At 40.4% G+C, this 23535-nt stretch overlaps 2 protein-coding genes across 2 annotated transcripts; one reads left to right on the top strand and one right to left on the bottom strand.

Moving 5' to 3' along the window:
- Positions 1-10427: 10427 nt before the first annotated feature.
- LOC148815809 (uncharacterized) lies at positions 10428-19602 on the bottom strand. The gene is made up of 4 exons (XM_088904669.1): positions 19474-19602; positions 19221-19277; positions 18091-18290; positions 10428-10508 (listed from the first exon to the last, which is right to left on the bottom strand). Exons 1-4 carry the CDS (start codon positions 19574-19576, stop codon positions 10458-10460), a joined length of 411 nt encoding a protein of 136 aa, XP_088760795.1. The 5' UTR covers positions 19577-19602; the 3' UTR covers positions 10428-10457.
- A 778-nt stretch (positions 19603-20380) lies between these two features.
- LOC148815808 (uncharacterized) lies at positions 20381-22251 on the top strand. The gene is made up of 5 exons (XM_088904693.1): positions 20381-20462; positions 20554-20667; positions 20781-20848; positions 21409-21474; positions 22164-22251. Exons 1-5 carry the CDS (start codon positions 20409-20411, stop codon positions 22249-22251), a joined length of 390 nt encoding a protein of 129 aa, XP_088760819.1. The 5' UTR covers positions 20381-20408.
- Positions 22252-23535: the final 1284 nt, after the last annotated feature.

The raw sequence follows: 23535 nt of genomic DNA, 5'->3' as shown, positions 1-23535 counted from the left end.
ATGTACCGTATCAGACATTACACTGAGAAGAACATATTTTTATTAAAAAATCATCAAATATCTACAATGCATTCTGTGGTTTGAACTGGGTTTAAAAAGACAGCAGAATGTCCTGATTTAGGGACAGCACAAATAATACTAAGGATCAAGAAGGGATGAGTGAGAACATGAATCTATCACATCTAAACTTATAAATTGTTTCTTTCTAGCAGGTTATTACAACCTTAAAAATGCATCTGGGGTTCACCAAAATTCGCAACACAAAAGAACGCCAGAAAGATCGGACTTCCCCGAGAAAACAAATCAACTTTATTATACCAAAAAACCCAGGGGGGCAGAGTTACACATTTGTATTCCAATTGGGAGGGGAAAGACAAAGAAAAGAATAAAAAAATGACAAACTGAATTAAAAAAAAAACAACTAGATAGGCTGGAAGCAGAAACAAAAGGTGGTTGTGCCTGAAATTTGAGCCTGAAGTGTTCGTTCGTCCAGCCAAGCTTTATTGTATACATACAAGGAACCACAATAAGCACCATAATAGTTATAGTACCTATCGTAGCTCAAACTGGATATGGTCCTACAGAACTTATATATACACGTTTCCCCCCCCCTGTCTTTGATGTAACCGAAGGAAATAGAAACCTCCCTTTGTCATTAGGAGTTTAGTGTAAACATTTACCATTTGGGTAAACATTCACCATTTGGGGGTAAGTACAGGGGGAGAAAGCCCCTGTGATCAAGCAGGCGTGATGGTTACAGTTCAGCATGTAAAAGCCGTTAGCAGGCTCCATCATGCCTAACAATGCAGCCATACCAAAAAAAAGTCTTCTGTGTCCTACCCATATCAACACTAACTAACCAAACCAAAAGCAAAAAAGAAAAGCACACAACATATCTTTCCCCCATCCCTAAAACACACCACTCAACTAACCTCATTCACCATCTCCGATCTCTCAGTGTTCTGTCTTTTGCAGTCTCATTTTCCCCTTTTTGTTTCTGCCTCATTTGCTTAATATATTAATTGGCAGCACACGGAGAAAAAAGGAGAAAACAAATAGAGAAAAAAAAATAACTCTCCAACTGAGGACGATAACACAGGCCTAGTGGTCATTTTATTTATGATTAGTTTAATTTTCCATTGCACCTCAAAGTGGACATTGAAAAGACTGTAGACAACAAAGATTTAACACAGAAACGCAAATTCCAATCTCCAGCTTTCAAAAATCATTGTTTTTTTTCCAAGCTTAAACTATGCTTTATTAAAGGTACTTGTAACAGAGAGAGCAAAGCAGCCAAAGAGCAGGTGAGAGAGTGAGAGAACTTTTACAGTACAAAAGGAGTTTTGCGTTTGAGTCCAATGAAGCCAAGATAGCTTCCCATTACGTGTAAATTATTTCATGAAAAGAAAGATCAAACTCTTTTCAAGATTATTTTGATTTCCTTCTGTTATTTAGATTGTACAATTAGGATTGAGCCAAAATTAAATTATTTTAATGTGCATCTTAACCTGAAAACACATCACCTTCACAACAGACTAAGCAATAAACTATTTTTCAATATATGGAACTAAGTAGTCTTATTGGAAATATCCCCAGACTGTCACATATGCTACAGTAACTCTGCAAGTCATTGCTACTTTTACTATTAACATTAACATACTGTGATATACTGTATAAAAGTCATTTAAAAATTGTATTGTATTATTTGAGAAAGAGTCTTTATTATCCCCAGTGGAAATTTGTTGAAAGTACAACTAGCACATTGACCGGGAACGTCACTCTGCTTGGAGTTGCGAAAATAAAAAACTACAAGCTTTTCATTTTCCATTACACTGCAAAGAAGCATTATACATAATATATGAATGACAAATAATTCAAATTAATGATGTTATATTTTATTGCAGAGGAACTGAAACCTGGGAACGTTTAGAAACATTTTGAATGAAAAACACTGAATGAAAACTTACACAAATTTCTGAGAAACACACTAATGACACACCAATGGTTTGCAGGGCACGACAGACATGCACACACACACCAGGGCCATTTATTTCAGAAGCCAGTTAACCCACCAGCATATTTTTTGGGCTGTAGGAGGAAATCAGAGAACCCAGAGGAGACCCATGTGACCCAGAGAAGAACATACAAACTCCACACACCCAGGAGTCCAGCGCTACCCACAATGCTACCATGCTGCCTCAACAATGTCCTATTTTGTCGAACTGCACATTTTTTGGAAGTGAATAGTTTTAGTATTTTAAAATGCTTGTTTTATTTAACACTTCAAAACAGATCATTAAAAAAAATTACAAAGTGTTGAATGCTAATTCATCCATCTCAATCAAAATTTGGTATAAGCAGCTCTGACAGCTTTTATAGCTGTGAGTCTTTTTCGATCTTTGGTCTTTGCCAACTTCCTCAAGTTCTGTCAAGTTGATCAACAACTATTTGTAATTCGTGTTACTGACTTTCTGCCTGAATGGTTTGCTTTGTCACTAATGTCACTGTAATGACATGTAGTTTCCCTCTGCTTGGGGGAGGTCTGCACACCATGGTGGCTCTCATGGGAACTTTAACTGAGCTGGGAGCTAAGAACCTGTAGACCATCATGCACCTTTGTGGAGTGTCAGGATCCACCTGGTGAATCTGAGACACTGGGCTCTGAGGTCAGCTGTGAGCCTGTGAATTCAGCTCAATTCAGCAGTGTAACCCAGGATATTCAGATTTCAGTCCAGAAGGTTTAAAGAGAACCGTAGAGTTAGCTGAGTAGAGTGCATGCCTTGGGTAAATGTTTTCAGTTTCTTTCCTGATTTGTTTGTTTGTGTGTGTGTCTAACGCTGCAGGTGCACCTGTACCGTGACCCACAGTGGTCCTCTCACGTGGAAGAGGCAAAGACAAAGATGGTGGAAACACTCAGCATAGACAATTTCAGCTTTTTTAAAATGAGGCAAAAACTCCACGAATCAACAGAGGATGAGAAGTTTTCCTTAACAGATGTATGGCTGCAGGTTTTGTTTACAATGTGGTGAGAAAGGTCAGCATTGCTTCTTGTGTGTATCGGTTTCTTTACTCAGTGTATCTTTCTCCTTGTGTAGCTGTTTCTTTGTGAACTAGTCTGACAGAAGTCCTTTTGTAACTGAGCGTCTTGTACAGCCAGTGGAAAGAGTCTACTGCCTGTAGACATTGTCAGTCTTTTTGCCCCTGATGAAAAAGGGTTAAAGTTCCCAAATGTGTCTGAGAAGTGGAGAGGGGTGACTATTTAAATTCATCTTCAGAGATAAAATAATGAATTAAACTGTTATTAATAATTCTAACAACAAAAACATGATGATTTAAAAAAATAACTGCAGAACAGTAAAACAGATTAGCACAATGAGGGAAAGAAGTTCTGTACAATTGGGTGTACTGTAAGCACCTGCACTCTCAAGAGAGATTTAGTTTATAGAGTTGACAGGTTGCAGGTCCGTATTCCTCATTTACACCTTAAACAGGTGACCTAATCCACTGGGAAGGGTTCTCTCAAGCTGAATTTGAAGTGTGAGAATCATAGTTACAGTACCATACAGATATCAGAAATCTTCCACAGCAGATAATCATTCACTGAATTTGTAATGGGAAAGGAAGCTAGGTTCCCCATATGCATACTGTCATGAAAACGATCATCTCTGCTGCATCGATAGGCAATGATTGCACAATATACAACTGGAAATGCTGGTAAAAATGTATAGTACTATTAATGCAGATCTCCAAATAAGAAGATACACTTGGTTTAATAATTGTTTTAATAACCACAACTCACATTTTCAGGCTGTAACATCAATGCAGTTGCATTGTAATTAACCAGTTAAGGTTAACCAGTTCAATCACACGGTCCTCGTTGTTCAACTTATTGAATCTGTGCCCAATCCCGACACCTGCAGCAACATGCTGTGAGAGCTTGATCTGGTTGAAATTTAAAATGGTGAGTTACAGTGACAATACAGTACAGAATGGGACATATGTACTGTATGCTAACAAAAATAATAATACTGTAAAATGATTTTTAGTTTCTTTAGTTGTTTTTAGAGCAAAACTTTCTTTAATCATTCACAGAGCAATTTTTGTGTTTATATTCATAGCTCTTTCTGTCTTCTGAAGTTTAAAAAATAGTAAGAACAAATTAATGAACTTAGCAGTTACTGTATGACATTTAAAGATGTTATAACATATACAGTTGCAGCCACTCAGAACTTTATTTCTTAGAAATGCAGTGACTATAACGCAGTGCGGTACGTTATGTGATTCACTGGCCAAAGACTATCAATTGGTGGCACTTGTGGTATGTTAGATGTTAGTGAAACGATAGCTTCATTTAATCTGTTTCCCTACTATTTATCATATTTAAATCCACTTAATGTGGATTATTAATTTGTTATTTTGTAACTAAAGGGAAATATTGGTATATGACCATAAAAATAACAGAAACATAAAGTCTCTGAATGTCATAAACGATATTCATTTAGGAATATAAATATATTATACATTCTGTATATGGCTGGTAGTGGTAACTAAAAAAAATCTTACTGTATCCAGCTTCTTCATAGACATTTTCTGCATCAAAATCTTTAACTCACTTATTGTGGTTATTTTGGAAAAGTTCTGACGATATTAAGTTTATATACTTTATGAAAAGCTATAATGTTTTAACCTTTTCTGTAACTACTTACTGTTGCTATTGTTATAAAAAAAGTTGTTGTATTTTATTATATCCACTGAATAGGGAATATTAAAATGAAATAATGTAACTAAATAAAATTTGGTTGCTGAAAATAAAAAAAGTTTCTGAATGTCATTAATAATGTTAATTTATGGAACAAGTAAAGGTGTATTTCACGCTGAAAAAAAAAGAAATGCAATGTTTCGGCTGTTTAGCCTTCTTTGGGTGAAGAACTGAGAACACCTAAAGAACATGCATACTAAAAAAAAAACAAATTCGGACTACACAAAACAGATCAAAGATCCTGGACCAGCCCCCAAACATATTGCAGAGATAGTTATGTCTAGGGGAAAAGAATAAATAAATGAATGCACACACAAATTAAATAATGATACAAAGTGTATTTACAAGAATAAAGATAACAGTAATACACAGTAAAAGGGAGGTTGCTCACACTTGAAGAAGGCTCCACGGCTAAAACGTTGTGTTTTCTTTCTTCTCTTTTCAGCATGGAATAAACCTATTATTTGTTACTCATACACAGTAATACACTGTTATATTAAAACTAACACTCAATGGGCACTACACGTGGGGGGTGGCATGATCAAACAGCTGACTTCCAATCTGGTGAAAAACAAGGTACAGTAGCATGGGAAAAGATACCACTTTTAATAGCACAAACTGTCCCAAACAGAACACAAATGAATGTGGGGGGGTTTCATTGTTTGTGCTGTTTATAGAGGGGTCAACTTCATGTAGCTAATTTGCAAATGGATACAATTTCATTTTGCCTCATGAACCTAAAAATCCAGACTTTTGTCAATATATTTACTAAAGTTATCAAGCTGAGTCATCTAACTGTGTTAAATAGTGAGGGAATTAACTAAAAGTTTTTACTAAACGTTTGTATTATATCTTGTTGGCTATGTATAGTATTTCTTTACTTATATTTTACTAACTCTGTCTCAGGATGTCTTGTCTCAAAAGATAATATAGCCACACTGTATCTTTACGCATAGCTGGCATGGTTCTCAGGGAAATGACTGAGTGACCTGGAACAAATGGTCTATTCAGTTACAAGCAGAAGGGGCTGCTTGTCAGCAGTAAAAAAATATATAGGTACTGGTCAGCTTTCTAGAATGACCATATACTGTACAGCCACAATGCAAGTACAGATTAATGTGGGAGAGTATCTTGTATCATTTGTTTCACTGTATAAAAGAGCACTGTAAGAGTTGTCGTTTGAGTCTTGCGTACAAGAGCAAGACTCCCATATGCATATGAAATAAAGATGACTTTCAACACACAAACTCTCGGCTGATGCCCTTTGTTTGGCACAAAAATAGGGCCCCGGTACTCTCTGAATCTTCACACCTTCAGTATTAATTAGTGCCCACCTGATGGGCACACTGTGAGTGTGAAATACAGCAGGGTTAATGACTTCTGTTTTAAAAGATTTCAGATTTGTCTTAAAATTTGTATCTGTTTGTAGCTAATACCATGGTGAATATAATTGTAATCCTACTGTCTATCTCCTAATATTGTGAGTCATGTGTGTGTTGTTGGTTGAGTGTACAGTTACTCACAGGTTCAGTCTTAAAATTTTCACACTGAAAAAAATAAGCATGTGTTGTGTCGATGTTAGTGGTTTTATAATAAATCAGCCTGCTTTATTACTTCATCTCTTAATAGCATTCCTGAGGTACTGTAGCACACAAACACTACTTTCAAAAGCACATTGTTTGTGTGATTAAAGAATGTGCAACCTTATTTTTATCATAAGATGGGCTATTTAAAATGGAACAATTTTCATTCACAACTTTACTGTAATTTTAAAATGTTGGCGATGTGAATCAAATACACGAAGAAAGGCTGCAATCCCTGACGTGCCACACATCTCATGAAGTCATATCCACAGAGATATCACAATAATAGTGTACAATGAACTGCTGTATGATCAGTATACTATATAAATATACTGTATATACAGTTAATACAGTATGACAACATATAGTTTTAAAGCCACTACAGTACAGTATGTTTGAAATATATTATTCACCATCAAAATCTAGACTAAAATTGTTGCTGAAATTAGCATTAAGACAAAATATAGATAATTTTAATGTGGATGTAAACCTCACACAAGCAAATCACATTCATAGCAAGCTATAATAATAAACTATTTTATATATGTGGGTGAGTAGATTTGCTTTGAAAAATAGCCCTTTGTTACTTTGTAAAACAGACCCTTTCTAATATTAATTTAATATAGTATTGAATATAATGTAATATGCAATCTAAAATCTAAAGTCAAAACAGTATGTTAATAAAATTCTGTAACTGGAAAAAGGTTGTCCCTACGGGGCTGAGTATTGACAGGGATTCTAAACAAGACGTTTTTGCTTGAAAGCCCAAAAACTTCCACATGCAGTCCTGCACCAGATTATTTCAAAAATGTATTGCAATGTTGTATGTATGTATACTGCATTATCATGCATTATTTGTCACATATTTTGAAATCTACTAAATGTAGATTTAAATGCTATAAAATTAGAACCATTCAGTAAAAAAAGGACAAAACTTAATTTTCTTAATATTCCAAACACAACACAACAAAATTTGGTTAAATCTTTTTTTAACTACATATACCTTATATGACTACATATACTTTTAACTGTATTTCAGTTTTAGTTGGCTAGAAGTAAGTTGTTTCAGTAAATTTTTAGTTGACCAAACCACTTAATTAATACATCTACTGATGCACCTAGAAACATTATCAGTGACATTCCTGGGTTCACGGGGTGTTTCAGGTCTTTCAACATCATACAACCTCCTGCAGGTGAGGCTGATCAGATCTCAGCTTGTGTCTGATCACTAAACTTTACCTCAAGAATCTCCACTCTTAAGCCAGAGACATCTTGAGGCTCTTTCTCCAGCTTCAGGTTTGTGGATGACTCATCTCCTTCTCTCTCACCACAATGCCCGGTGCACTGAGAATCCTAAACAGTGATCAACCTGCAAAACCTCTAGGTCTAACCTTGGCTGGCACCTTACGTTCCAGCCCCACGTACTTGGTGAATTTCCTTTCAAAGGCCTTCTCCAAATAATCTTCCCAAGGGAATAAGCTCCAGGAAGAGCTCCAGGAAGATAACGATCTCCAAGACCAGCACGATGTCTGGTCTCAAGGTGGTGTTTGCAGTGTGTTGGAGGAATTTAAGCTGTTTCTCCAGGTCTGTCAACAACTGACAGTCCCCTACAGAAACCAAGATCCCAACTGATGAGTTTGTTGAGGGCTTAGGGTGTTCTTCAGCTCTTATAAATGTGATGGCTTGTGTAATAGCAGTTAGCATAGGGATGGTAGTAGTATAATGCGACACCTTTCGTCAAACTTTTTTGACAGGTGCCACGCCCCCTTTTTCAGCCACTGGGAGTCCACGGTGGAGCGGATGTCCCGCCCCCTCAGGAGCCAATAGTGTGTCGTTAAGGGGCGGATGTCCCGCCTTCCCCCTGCCGGTCGTGCCTGAGCCTCAGGGTCCAAAAGCCCCGGCCACCGCATCCCTCGATTTATAAATAAGTGTATGAAAGCGTGTGTTAGGGTTAGAAGGCGACCATGTCTTCCGTGGGGTTGAGCATGCTCTATTATAACCCTAGGGAATCAGGGAGTTATGGCGACGTGGGGAGTCTGGTGAGGGCCGCAAGATCCTGTGGTGTGAGCGGCACCAGCCGCTGCCGGGTGGACGAGTGGTTGTCCGGCCAGGCTGCTTATACGCCGCACAAGCCGGCACGCATACGCTTTAAGAGAAACAGGACGTTGGTGTCTGAAATGGACTGGCAATGGCAGGCCGACTTGGTGGACATGAGAGAGCACCGCGAGTTCAATGACAGTTTCTGTTGCATCTTAACATGTATAGACATGTTGTCTAAATATGCCTGGGCCGTGCCTCTGAAAACCAAGTCTGGAGGGGCCATGACAGGCGCCTTCCGAAATATACTTCAAGAGGGTTGTACTCCTAAAAAGGTACAAACGGATGAGGGTAAAGAATTTCTTAACAGGACCTTCCAAAATTTTCTTAAACGTGAAAATATTGAACATTTCGTTACGGCCATCGATGTGAAGCCTAGCGTGGTCGAGAGGTTTAACAGAACTATTAAAACAAAAATGTGGAGGAATCTGATACACAAAAACACCTTTCGATATATCAACGTCCTATCAGATCTTATTTACTCTTATAACCATAGTTACCACACGACTATTAAACGAACCCCGGCTTCTGTTACGGCCGACAACTCCCTTGAGGTGTGGAGAACGGTCTATGGCAAACACTTTAAGAGAAAACCATCAAAGTTTTCATTTAATGTGGGTGATCGCGTACGGGTGTCCAAAATAAAGGGAGTGTTTGAGAAGGGATATGAACAGACCTTCACAGATTAAATTTTCATTGTCAAAGAGCGGACCTCGGCTCTGAGACCCTATTACAAGCTGCAGGACTACGCAGGCGATGACATTAAGGGCTCCTTCTATGCAGAAGAGCTACAGAAGATAAACCCCAATGTTGAAAACGTCTACCGCATTCAAAAGATTTTAGCAGCCAGGGGGCGTGGCAAAAACAAACAGCTTTTGGTAAAGTGGCGCGGCTGGAGCGATAAATTCAATAGTTGGGTAAAGGCTTCTGAGGTCTGAGACATATAAAGATGGTGAAAAATGAACCCCAATGACTTCTATGTTACGATGGCCAGTAATTCATCCTCAAAGATGTTTCCAAAGAACACCAGCGCATGCTTCACAGAGCATCTAGCAAAGGCGATTGACCTGGACGGGAGCTGGGAAGTGGGCCTGGTAGAGCTACACGAACCACATACGCTAAACACGTTTGATGAAGACAAAGTTTTTCTGTTCGTCAGCCAAGAGCTCAAGACTATATGGACATGTACCTTACCTAGAGGGTACTACAGCAACATCGAGCAGCTCTTGCATGAAATGAAACGGGCTGCGGAAAAATCCAAGTTAACGACTGTAAGTCTTAAATACAACCCCATTAGCCGGTGGGTAAGGATTGTTGGTGATAACCGGTTTGTTATACAGGTGCATAACCGTCTGGCGAGGATGTTGGGGTTCAAATCAGGTGTCGGAAGTGTAAAGTCACCGCACCCAGTCGATATGACTGGCGGATTTAACACCATGTATATATACACAGATATCATAGAACACCAGTTAATAGGCGACTTCTACGCACCGCTTTTGCGTTGTGTGCCCTTCAGAGGCGTGGATGGTGAATTTGCCACAGTATTGTACGACAAGCCCCATTATGTGCCGGTGAGCATCGATCATTTTAACAACATCACTATTGAAATAAAGACGGACCAAAATGAGCACGTGTCATTTGCATTTGGTAAGGTCATCGTCAAGCTGCATTTCAGACCCGTGAAAACCGACAAACATCTAAAAGGATGACGGTCATCAAGAGCTATGGGGATCCTTCTTTGTATACACACTACTACAAACAACAGGCTGGTTAGGGATTACCAGGATTTTCTGGGCTACCTGTTCAGTATGGCGCTGGTATAGGGGGTATTTTCAGAGCACTATTTAGAAAAGCCGTGCCTTTTCTGAAACGAAGGTTTGAAATAGCTAAGCCGCACATGGCATCGGCAGCTAAAAACATAGTCAAAGACGTGGTTAGCAACATTACAAGCGCGGTCATGTCTAAGGTGGCAGCACATCAGAAGGAAGGTTCGGGTCTAGCATACATCCACAGAGGTTTCAAGAGAAAAAGAAAGACGTCATCATCTCATCGTCGGGGGCCACGGAAACCTGATAAAATCAATGAGATACGAAATTAGACATATTTTAAATATGGCTTCTGTTCACGGCGGGTCTGCAGAATGCGCAAAGTCGGAGCTGGACATATTTCTATTAGCGCCTACCCAAACAAGCATCGAGAAAAGCTTTTACATAGAAGTTTCGCCCCTCACGGCCCTAACAGAAAGCACACCTCTGGAATTCTACATTGCAGGCAACGGAGATTATTTAGATTTAAACAACACGCTGCTCTATTTGACCTGTAAAATAACGTGAAGCAGACGGTTGGGACATTGATGCAGCAGCCCGTGTGAGTCTGGTGAATTACCCCATCGCTGCCATCTTCAGCCAGGTTGACATCACCGTAGGAGACCGGTTGATCAGCCAGAGCAACAACTGTTATCCTTACAGAGCCTTTATAGAGTCTGTCCTGAACTACAGTGAAGAGACGTTGAAGATGCAGTATTCAACAGGGCTCTTTTACAAAGACACAGCCGGGCAACACGAGTCCACAATTTTGGATGGACCCAATCAGGGGTTCCTAAAAAGAGCATCATACACGACGCAAAGCCGAAAACTGGAGCTCCTAGGTCACATTCATGCAGACCTGTTTTTTCAGAACAAACTACTACTGAATGACGTTGACCTGAAAATAAAACTCACGCGCAACAGAACTTTCTGCTTAATGAACAACACTGGAGAACACAAACTGAGCATACTCTCGGCATCTTTGTTTGTGAAAAGAGTCAGAGTGTCACCAGGGGTCAGACTGGGACACGCCGAAGCACTCCTGATGGCCAACGCTAAATACCCCATAGACCGCGTACAGATTAAAGTCTTCAGTCTGCCTGCAGGGAGCTGTGTGTGTAACCAAGAAAACCTCTTTCTCGGGCAGTTACCCAAAGTGGTAATTTTGGGGTTTGTGGACAACGCAGCATTCAGCCGCAGTTTTACACAAAACCCCTTCAATTTTAAACACTACAACGTTAACTTTCTGGCTCTCTATGCGGACGGTGAACAAATCCTCACTTAACCGCTTCAACCTGACTTCCAAAATGGACATTGCGTCTGTGAATATTTTAATCTGGTGGAAACATCCGGGAAGCGTCTGAAAGACAAACCACTTCTGGTGGACTGCGAGGAGTATGCGCACGGTTACACATTGTTCGCGTTCAACCTCAGCCCCGACGACAAGTGCATAGGTCATTATTCACTTACAAAACGGGTAATCTGAGAGCTGAAATATGCTTCGCACTACCGCCACCCACTACAGTTAACATGGTTGTGTACGCACTGTTCGACAACGTGATAGAGCTTGATATGAGACGTCAAGTCATCTGAGTTTAATAGTAATACTCACCCACACGACCGCCCCGGAGAACACTGGCTCGCTATTTACCTACCCGATGACGACGGAGCAGAATTTTTCGACTCCTACGGATTTTCACCCGAAGCCTTTTTTCTTTCCCAAGAACATTATTGATTTCTTAAATAGAAATGCTAATTCCATATTTAACAACAACAGACAATTGCAAGATTCTTTTGCAGTGACCTGCGGACTACATTGCGTCTTATTTCTATACCATAGATGTAAAGGTTAATCTTTTAGAAACATTTTAGAACTTTATTCTACGAATGCAATCCAGAATGACTGCATGGTTGAAATGTTTCTGAAAAACCGACGACGTGTGAGACGGAGACCCCTGTACCCTTTTAAGCCATTTGAAAATACGAATGTTCAATTATGCGGGTGCTTACGCCAATTTAAAACATGTCATAAATGTTAATCGACCGTCTAAAATAAAAATGAAATCGAACCATTTCATTGTCTGTGTGGTTATTATTTAAAAAATAATATCATACAAAATATGAATTAAAATCAATACAATATTTTTTATTATACATCCGCGGTTATATACGGTTATAATGCTCAAGCTTTTTTTAATACACAATTACATCTAAGCTATTTTATTACAAACATTTTTAACATAACTATATTGCTCACGCTTTTTAATATACATTTCAAGTCAAGTCATTTATCACAAACACACATACCCTCAGATGAGAGAAAAAATGTTACAAAGACAACCATGTGGGTCTAGGTATTAATGATTGTCTCCTTTCTGCGGTTATCTTAGAGACCAGGTCGGGCGTCGACATCTCTACCGGGTGTTTTAAAGTTTTGACAGATGCTGCACACCCCAGCGGGACACACTTGAGTTTTTCAAGTAGCTCTCAGTTACCAGCGTTGGCTAGCAAGGTGCCCGGCACGTTGATTTCGGCCATAGCCTCCATAAATACATCCCAACCTTTAACAATATCTCGGCATTTCTCCGGAACCGCTGAGACACGCTGTCCAAAATATACCCAAAGTCAACGTCGCTCGATGACGGCTGTTGTGGTAACGTGCGTGATAGCTCAGCGGGTGCATTTTCGGATAGTACAACAGTTAAAGTCCCCTTTTCGGAAGCCTCCTGGCGTACTAAAGTCAAATACCGTTGTAACACCTGACTGTACAATTTCACTTTTTCATATTCAGCCAGATGTGAGTTCTGAAGAATGTCTCTCATTTCATCATCCAACCGCCGGGTTGTTATTTTTCTTATATCGCTTTCGATGCCAGACCGCTCTCGGAGTCGATCGAGCTGTTTCTGAGGTACCAGGTGCATTTTTTCAGCGTGCTCCATTATTGACGTTGTAGAAGCCCCGTAATCAATGGTACTGCAATACTCAACAGGGTCCCAATAAAACCGCCGGACTGGTTCACCAAGAGTCTTTCTTTTAAGAGAAAGACCCTTTCGACTCAAAGTCTTTATAAGCTTACGCTTTCTCTTCAGGGTCCCAAACTGCTTAGCAGATAATGGTATGTTCCCTTTCAAGGTATTCAAGGCGATTTCAGCTATGGCCTGTACAAGATCATTTGAAGCCCTGCAGAGAATAGCCTTCTGCTGATTGGGGGCAGCTTTTACCAGAAAATGTAAGAGAGTCAGGTTTCTCTGAACGCGTGAAGACATGACGACGGTCCGAACGTGTTTTTCGACTGAGTCTATGGTTGCGAGATCACCGACTTTTAGATTTTTTAAATACATAAGCCGTGGGTACATCTGGGGGGGAAAGACCTGTTCGCAAGTGATAGTCATCTGGGGTGTCGGCATTTAAATCCACCAACAAGTAACCGAAAGGTTTTTTAGTAGCGTCATCGAACGCTTCCAAAAAAAATTTGGCTTTACTGGGGTACATCTGCCGGGACAGGGTTGTAATCTGTAGTTTATCTCTAGGGTTTTTAAACAGCACCATGTACTTTGTATTTAACGCTATGGTTCTACCTTTCCGGCCTTGACATAACACATTTTGGACGATATACATGATGCTAAGGTTTCTGTGGTGTACGTATTTGGTAAAAAATATTTCATTATTTTCACACGCAGACTCCATCAAATCATCAACTATAATCAAATTTACTCTATCAGGTGGCAGTAGCTGGTCTTCGGAAAACGATATCGGTAGCCCTTCTATAAACTGAATGTATGGAAATTTCACAAGCAACTCAGCGTATAAAGGTTGCCAACAGCTGTAACACCAGACTATGTTTTCGGGTTTATGAGTCATAACGGTATCGCCGTTCTCCAAGAGTTGTTTTATAAAATAACTTTTACCGCAATTCGAGGGTCCGGACAAAATGCATGAAAAAGGGAGTTTTAACCTGACATCCATCGTGTTAATATCCGTAGGGCAGCGATGTCAAATTTTCTTGCAGCACCCGCTTGTCGTACACCACTTTCTGGGTTTTCTCTAAGGTCCGGGTCTCAATGCGCCAATCCTTTTTAACACACACGATCATCGGCTGTTGAATAGAAATGTGTTTAAATTCCTGGCACTCACCATAAGGGTTAACGCCATAGTCAAAAACAGTCCCGCAGACTCTCAAAGTTAACTTTTTCACAATTGTTCACATTGAGCGTAATACCTTTCACCTTTAAACAGGCTTTCCCACCAGACAGCTTGTACCCATACGACTTGGGTCCTGTTGATACAAACTCGGTGATGTGTTCTCCAGCATCGATTTCACTGGTCAGCTCACCCAAGTAGTCACCCAGTTCCGGATTCCACTCACCCTCCCAGCTCACAAAGATAACGGAATCTGTGTCGTGGTACAGACAGCGGTTTTGCAAAGCATTTAGCAGCTTGTATAACTCCAAGCGGGCATAGGCTGTTGTAAAGCTAGCGATGAAAATGTTAATGTTTGAATGGCCTGTATAGTGGTCTTTAGTGTGTTTTCACGTAACACAGGCTGTGTTTTCATTGATAAATTCATAGGCTGACACCTCATGATAAGGCGCAAATAAGTACCTGAACAATTCATCGGGGTTTCTCACAATGGTGGTCTGTGGTAAATTGGGTCTTTGGCCGTACTTGCCCCACAAACTGTTCAAGGCAATTTTTGAAAGCTGTCTTTTGGCCGGATTCTTTTTAATGTTGCCGGGGTCCAGTCGGACACCCTCTTTTTCATAATATTCGCTGAAATATCTTTGTTGTTTCGCGACATCAGTACACCACTCTGGAAACCCCGAAGCTTCCTGTTTCCCTTTCAGACGCAGCTTGATGTAGTCGGAAAAAAGATTGTGTGAGGACTTTTCGAAATGCCAAATTTCGTAAATTTTACCCACTCTATACCCCAGATCTAAGGCAGTCTGTAATTCCAGAGTGCACCAGACACCAGTCAAAGCGCGATCTTCATCACTGTGCTCGCAGGGAGTGGTCTGTTTTGTTTCAGCACACGTGCTACACAGTGTGAAAAACAGTTTTTTGTCAATTTTGGTTGATAGAACTGGAAAGTACAAACATCTGGGTGGGTAAACTTTCATCTTCACTAAACCAAAATACCGTTTTAAATCTCCAAAGTTGTTATAAATTATTCGGGGGTGACCCAGTGGGTATTTTTTAGTTTTGTTCACAAACGGATACAGACTGGTGAAATCATGGTAATGAATTTTTTCACCGGGTTGTGCAATGTAATGCAAACAAATAGCATTTGTTCTACCCCCAAAAAGTGAATCGTGCTGTTGCAGAGGCTCTGGTAACTGCGCAACCGCTAGAAATTTTCCCAAGTCTCCATTTTCAACAAGCATGTCTCTGAACTCGTGCTCCCACAAAACACGCATGTTAAAACCTCTCATTTTGAGAAAATTAATTTTCACCATCGTCTTTCTGTGCAACCAACCAAAAGTAGTGTTTGTCAGCGGATTAAAATAGTTTTCACAATAACAAACGTTACAACCGTGAAAAAAGCAACTGTTGAACTCAAAGGCTGTCTGCACTCCGTCAATTACAGCATAACCATTCAGAAAATAACAACGCAGAACAACGCAGGCAGCCCCCGACTCAGTCAGACGCGCCTGTCTGGTCATATTCATGACCTCGTCCCAAAACCTGACACAGCCTTCTCTTAGAATTGCCACATCCAGCTGGCAGTAGCGTTTCAACTTTCTCTGTAAGTTAAACACAGTTCCCTTGCATTCTTCATACCAAGCCAAAAACTCGGCTTTCTTGCTCGGCAGCATGTAGTTAACGCCGTAAAGTTCTGGCGGCGGCATCGGGCCTACATCATTTTGGTTTTCTGAAGTGTTCATCAAGTGTGGAAAATAACCCTTTTTGTTTAGAGAATCGATAAATGTGATGTTCAGAGCTTTTACGGTTATACACATTATCTTACCACCCTGATTAATTAGTTCAACGTCCATCTTTACATCTAACAACTGTCTGATTGCAAGGTAATTCTCATAACCCTTGCCACTGTGCGAAATGAATGTATAGTTTTTGAAACGACTATCGATAAATTTACACACAAAATCCTTTAGACAAGTTTCACCATAAAATTCCCACCTTTGTTTATTGTTAATATGAAGGGCATGGACGTAATTTGGTATGTGTGTCCCAGTTATTTGCATGCATTCAAATTCGAAAAAAATGTACTTGTTTAAAATTTTGGGTTTGTCCAAAGGCTGTATGTAGCACAAATGTGTGTCGGGGTGCCGATCACGTTGTTACAACGCGAGCACAGTTTCTCTTTACATTTGTGACTTGCGAGGTTATAAACCCCACATTTCTCACAAAAGGACCTGCGCTCACACTTACTAACACCCGTCGCCACATTCTGAAAGTGTCTCGCCAAACACTGAGAGCTACGACAAAAGACCTTACAGGCCGGACAATTCTGAATTTCTGCATCAATTTCGCAACACTGGGGATCTAAACAGGTTTTACAAGATTTAACACAAGCGTGTGCGTTCCAATGACTATACGCTGCATGGCAGTTAGTGCAAAAATACTCCGCCCCCACAAAAACTTTAATATTTAAAACCCCGTAAAAATGCTCTTCATGCAGTAGAACAAAAAATATTTTAGAATTTGGCGGCATGGGACCCGTTGTAAAATATTTCCAATCACCCTGGTCGGGTACAAAATTTTAATGACCACCTTTAAATGTTTTTCAAAAGCTGTAATGTCTGACAAATTAATTTTCCAATTCTCTGGAAAACCCAACTCTTTGTGCATTCGTTTAGCGCCCTGTAACATTTCCCTAACCTTCATTTAACAAACCGTACACACTCCCGGCGAAACACAGATTACCCCCCATGTAATGTACTGTAAGTCGATAAGGTGTGCTTTTTTCCGAGCAATTACCCTGCTGTACAGAACGGATTGAAATCTTCTGCGGGCACCCCCCTGCTTATTCCTAACTATCGTCACCACTAATCGGAGGCTGTCATCGGTGAGAACTTCTGTGTTGCTCTGTAAGAGGTCTGAGATGTGGTTTAAAAAATCGGCAGCATTTAATTCTCTGGGGCATCTCCTGCATGAGAACAAGGGTTTGTTAAAACCACCCGAAGACAAACGCAGCTGTACAAAATCATTCACCCCTATGTTTGGAGAAAGTTCATCCAATATATGTGTCTATAGCATGTACATACGATGCTATTCTGTCAAGATTAACAAAACGAAATTCTTCATAGTGCTCTGTTGCTCTAAAATTATTATAAGACCTGTTATAACTATGTATACGCTCCAGGAAAACTAAGGGTTCTCTATTCACACCGACACTGTCACCAATCTGATTCACATCGTTCATCACAACCTGTTCTCGGTTTTCAAAGTTACCGCCATCCTGTTCTGCTACAGCACCCCCGGCCATTAAGTTATTTTCTACCAATGCATTCTCATTGTGTGGTTTGGACGGCCCTTGGGAAATCTGATGCCTCTCTCTGAATCTTTTACGTCTCAACAAACATGCTTTTGCCAGTTTAATTCTTTTATTAACGTACAAACGCTTGATGTTGGCAAGAGGTCGGTCTTTTAAACACATTTTAAACCGCATGTTTAGTCATTTATCACTGGGGATCTTCGCCAATGAACCATGAAACAGCATTATCGGGTTTTGAAATCCAGCGTTTAGAGCGCCATCCTCTTTAGAAATTACGTCTAAGAGGCTAGCAGCGTAAGCCTGGATCGGTTTTGGAAACAAGGAATGTACACTTGCTAAAGCCGCTCTTAGACACTCTAAATCTTGCTTTTTATCCACCGCGTTAGTGCTCACCGTTGATAGTAACTGTGTAATATACCGCACTGAATCTAGCGCATCACCAAACGCCAAGTCTCTAATTGCGTTATTATTTCTCTCCAAAGGCTTGACATGCTTGGATTTGGTCAGCGTATTAACAGCCGTCTTCGACGCTGTCACCACCATAGGGCCCGACGTTTCCTCCACACTTTTTTCACCGCTCGTCGATACAGCTGCTGTGTGAATAAAAATAAAAGACTTTTTAATACCACGCCAATGCGCCATATCTCAAAATCAGAAAACTACACTAACCAGGATAAAAATAAAAATAAAAATAAAAGACTTTTTAACACACCAACCAATGCAATCTAAATGGTCAAAATAAGAAAACTACGTTAACTAGGATAAAAACACCACACATGTGGCGCATCCTTACACAAAGGGCTGTGGGTGAATGGAACAAGCTACAAGGCCATGTTGATGTTGTTACACCGGTTTCCTTTAAGACAGTGATGGCGCTACTGGGACAAGCGGTTAGGTTAACAGCATATAGACACAAGACGCCGACCAGTCATTTTTTAACTTTAAATATGAAGTCTTAAAGGCTAAGCAGATTTAAAAATAAGACGTTTTAATACACCAAAACGTAAAACTACATGAACTAGGATCTTTCAACGAATTAACATTCTAACAAAAGAAGTAACTGTTGCAAGAAGTGGTTCATACCACATCTTGACCACTCTTAAATTATGTTAACCTTTGGTTGCTGATTTGAAACGTTTTGAGTTCGCTGTTTCAGTTAACATCTTAGCGGTTACCAAATTAATTTTTATTAATTAGTTATAGACACCTTTAAATGTGTATGTTAAAAGAATGTTTTATAACATGGCACAGACAATTCTTAACTAATACCGACCTTTTCTCACAAGCGATCTGGTAATATGCTCCGCACCCTCTGGTATAACGTGAACATCTGCCTGAGTCTCCACAAGGTTTTGAGGGGGTATTGTAAACCACAAACAAGGTTTTTTAAACGTGTAGCTCGTTCCCTTACCAGCGTCTGCGAAATAGACACATGGGTGTATTGATGTGGAGAAAGTGCCCGTGTGTCTTTAAGACGGACATGGCCGTAAAGCGTTTTTCAAAACATTGTCGTAATTACTCACCGGCGTTGAAGTGTATTGCCGTAACTGGACGTTTGTCAGCTGTTGTTTTCGTTGCATCTAATGGAAAAGAATGGATAGGCGCAGTCACTGCCATATTACTGAACAACTCCCTTGTAATTCCATTATAATAATTCAATATTGCATAATATACAAATATTATACAACGTTTTGCATCTATAGCTAACAACACGACTACATGAGATATGCAATGTGACGTTGTAATTTTATCTCAAAATAAGCCAGATATACATACCTGAGAAATGTTGGAAATCCTCGTCTTCGTCTATCAAATTGTGTAGTGTTAAGTCAGAAAATAAGACGTCTTCAGACTGTTGAATTTGATCGGTGTGATCCATTCTGACAAGTTAGACGATAACGCGGACTGATAGCCTTGGAATCCTGACAGAAGTTCAGATGTTACGCCATGTGTTCTTATACCCCCCCACCCCCCTCATCCTCTTCTAAGAAACACATTTCCCCCTAAATCCTTTAACCTTAGGTATCATGGGGTGTGCACGTGTTGGGCTGTAGAAATTATTTTAAGAAACATTTTTAGAAAACATTTTAGACAGTTATAATGTTAAAATCTATATTATTTTAAGACATACATCTGTGTCTAAATTTCATAGCTGTGAAAACATGGTGAAAATGTGCACCGGTGTCTATGATTGATTCAGCAACAGACCTCTAAGAATATTATTAAGAATTTTTTTTTTTTATTAATGGTATCGCTATAAGAAAATGTATCTATTTTTATAGCGACGTGTTCACAAACCATCCTTGACGTTTATTGTCACTGTTAATTGTACCCGCTTAAAATTTAAAACTTTTATGAACTTTCGCTATGAGGTCAATTTTAGCGCGAAAAAAATTCTACGAAAAAAATTCTTTTCTGCACAAACACATCATTTGTGTTTGAGTTGTGTGTTAATACTTTTAAAGTTTAAAACTTATAAGCTGATAAGTGAATACTTTTCGCTCATGATAAAACACATGTGGCTTTGGGGGGGGGGGGGGGTGGAGAGATGCAGCTGGTCATTCTAGAACACCACAACCAATTGAAAAATGTCTTGAGTTATGTAGGCGTGGTTACACCTTTAGCTCATATTCTTAAATGCACCAGCTTGACAGGGGTGCAGCGTGTCCCTGGAGCTGTCAGACACCACCCCGGTGTTTGTAGCTACGAAGATGGCTTCTTTGTGTGGAGAAACATTGGGTTCCTCTGCTCTACAAAGTGAAGAGGTAGGCTGCTAAAATATTTTTTCTGATCGTGGAATTGTTGTTTCAATCGGTGCTTAGCGTATGTCATTTTAATACTTGGTCTTCTTTTTAGCAAAACCCGACCCCGCCCTCTGTGACGTGTGACAGCGGCTGTCGTGTGAGTTCGGATGGGGAACCTGGTGCTGAAGAACCGCCAGGTAGTGGTGATGAAACGGCGCTACAATTGGTAAATATTAACGAAAAACCCTAACACAAAAGAGGCATTAAATGATAGATATTTTAGGTACAAAGCATGTCTATTTATTTTGTTAAGCCTTCCTTTTCTTTTTCCTTTAATAGAATAACGAAGAGGTCGACGCATCAATCTTCAAACTACCATCGTGCCTGAATGTGTCGTGTCTATGCCTGTGTGTTCATCAAAATGTTAATAATGATGATGCACAACCAGGTTTAGCTAATGATGTCCCTAATGAGCCCGATGTTATGCCCCAGATTGTGAAAGCAGTAGTTTATTGCATCTTCAAACACTGTTTAAAGGGGGTTCTGGTTGATGAATGCCCGGCCTGTTTGATTAACCACTCCGGTCAACAGGGTCACACATGCCTGGCTGTCGGCTACACAGATGGGTTTGAAGATGTGAGGTTTGCCGCGTTAGAAATTTATAAATCTCTCAGTTTAGCCCGAATTTTATCGGCTGTTCTGTACATCACCAGGTGTCTGGGTTTGTACACCATTACAAATGACACTGAGCGGAGCATAAAACACTTACTGAAAAACATAATTGACGACCGCTCGCCATACGAGCATGTACACTCCATACTTGAACAGCTAGATGAAAAATTAGTAGGCATGACTTTTGATGCATTGCAAAAGAAACATTATTCTTATTTTTACAGACGCAAAAAAAAGATCTATGTAAAATGTGAAATACACGCTATGTGAATAGAGCTTTCACTCTGTTTTACAGACCCGGGTGTGCCATCGTCCGAAGAATGAAGAATTTCAAATGTATACGTCTGAATTCTTACAAAGAGTGCTTTACATACTTCTTTCTACAAAGCTTGATATGAAAAACAAAGAGTCGGATGCTAATGTCCTTAAATTTGTGAAAGAGATAGATGTGTATGTCAAGAACATGAGTGAAATTATTGCAGATCTGATGTTTTCAGATCAGAAACGGAAGCCTGGTGGCTTCTGCAGTGTGTATTCCAAAATACAACGTGTTTTGCACAGAACCTGTGGTAACACCATCCCGCTGATTACGCAGGCAAATTATTTTGCTCTGCTAGATCGAATCACCCAATGCAGCTCGCATGGTTTTAGACATGGGGAGCGGAAGGGCATTATGAATACTTTTTCAGATGCCTCAAAGTTCCTAAGCAATGTTGGGGTGGTAGTTACGTGTACCAAACTAATTTTCCGCACCAACATTTAATTGTTGATTGCAAACTGGTAACGTGTGTACTGTGATGTTTCTGTGTTTGAAAACCTACTGTTGAAATAAAGTGGTTCACATTTCACATGCTTGAGAACAGGAGTCTGTAACATTTGTGAAAAGTGTGTACTACAATGTTTCTGTGTTTGAAAACCTATTGATGAAATAAAGTGGTTCACATTTCACATGCTATTTGTCCTGCGAGTTCTTTCCGTGAGACTTTACGCTGTCACTATGTGTGTGTGAAAGCTTACACGCCCTTGATGTTTTTTGAGACTTGCTGTCAGGGTCAACCACTCAGCCACCCGGCTGCGGCTGGTGCCGCTCACACCACGGGATCTCGCGGCCCTCACCAGACTCCCCACGCCCCCGTAACTCCCAAATTCCTTAGGGTTATAATAGAGCGTGCTTAACCCCGCGGAAGACATGGTCGCCTTCCAACCCTAATACACGCTTTCATACACTTATTTATAAATCGAGGGATGTGGTGGCCGGGTCTTTTGGACCCTGAGGCTCAGGCCCAACTGGCAGGGGAAAGGCGGGACATCCACCCCTTAACAACACACCATTGGATGGCATGGGGGCGGGACACCCACCCCACCGTGGACTCCCAGTGGCTGAAAAATGGGGCGTGGCACCTGTCAAAAACGTTTGACAAAAGGTGTCGCTTTATACTACTGATGGTTGCATGAATCCCTTCCTTCAGGGCTTGGTCATGGCGTCTCTCCTAGAGCGCAGGATGTGCTCCATCGTTCCTTGTTTTGAGCACAGAGGACACCATTCTACTCGCCTCAGCACTAGGAGCCTTTTCCCCAGAATGCTCTGTAACTTAGCCAAGGCTGCATACTGCTCCTCATTCGCACTCTTGAACTGATTTTAAGGGTTTTTAGCTATTTCCTGACTTTATGGATCTTCACTGTTCTCAGGTTCATGGAATATAGTGCTTTAGCAAGTTTCTCCTCCTATGCACCAAACCTCTCTGAAGCCAGACTCACTATGATGCTTGTCATAATTTGCAGCTTTCTGTCAACACCAACTTTCTTTACCTCCAGCACTTTGTTTACATCATCATTAAACTGGTGCCACAGTGACTTTTTGCATGACGCTGGCCATCTGATTCATGTGCTTTCTGACTGGATACCGTTGGAGGCAGCATACGACACATGGAGGTTCTGGGCACTGTGGGGTGACTCTGGGGCTGGTTCCTCCTGCTTCCAACCAGATTGGACACCTGTGCATTGTGTCACATTTACTACCTCCAAACATCTCATCTTTGCTTACTGAATCTTCAGGCCCCTCGCATTCTTGCAGGCTTTGCCACCGACCCAGTTCCTCGTCGTCTCCTCCTCGTGTCCATGTCCACTTACTTCTGGATTATACCGTCTGCGTAGAGTCCTGATCAACACATCGCTACAGCCCCAGCCCCAGTGAAGGAAAAGTCTCCATCTGCCTCCTCCACCTTTGCAGGAAAAATTCAAAACCTTTACCAATCTGGTGTTGAAATGCCAGTAAGATTTTGAACTTTGAAGGTGAAGGAACAATAAAAAGAATGACATTTATAAGAGCTGGTCTGAAAAGCCATCTAGGTAAATAGAATAACCAGTGATTAAATTAAGTTGATTGGAATAGTAATAAACTCTTTCCAGCCTGGCTAAGAAA

Source organism: Atractosteus spatula, chromosome 24, assembly GCF_055471065.1.
Source record: "Atractosteus spatula isolate fAtrSpa1 chromosome 24, fAtrSpa1.hap1, whole genome shotgun sequence".
Classification (NCBI taxonomy): domain Eukaryota; kingdom Metazoa; phylum Chordata; class Actinopteri; order Semionotiformes; family Lepisosteidae; genus Atractosteus; species Atractosteus spatula.
Note: the sequence above shows the minus strand (reverse complement) of the source record. Positions and strands in the feature narration are given on the sequence as shown.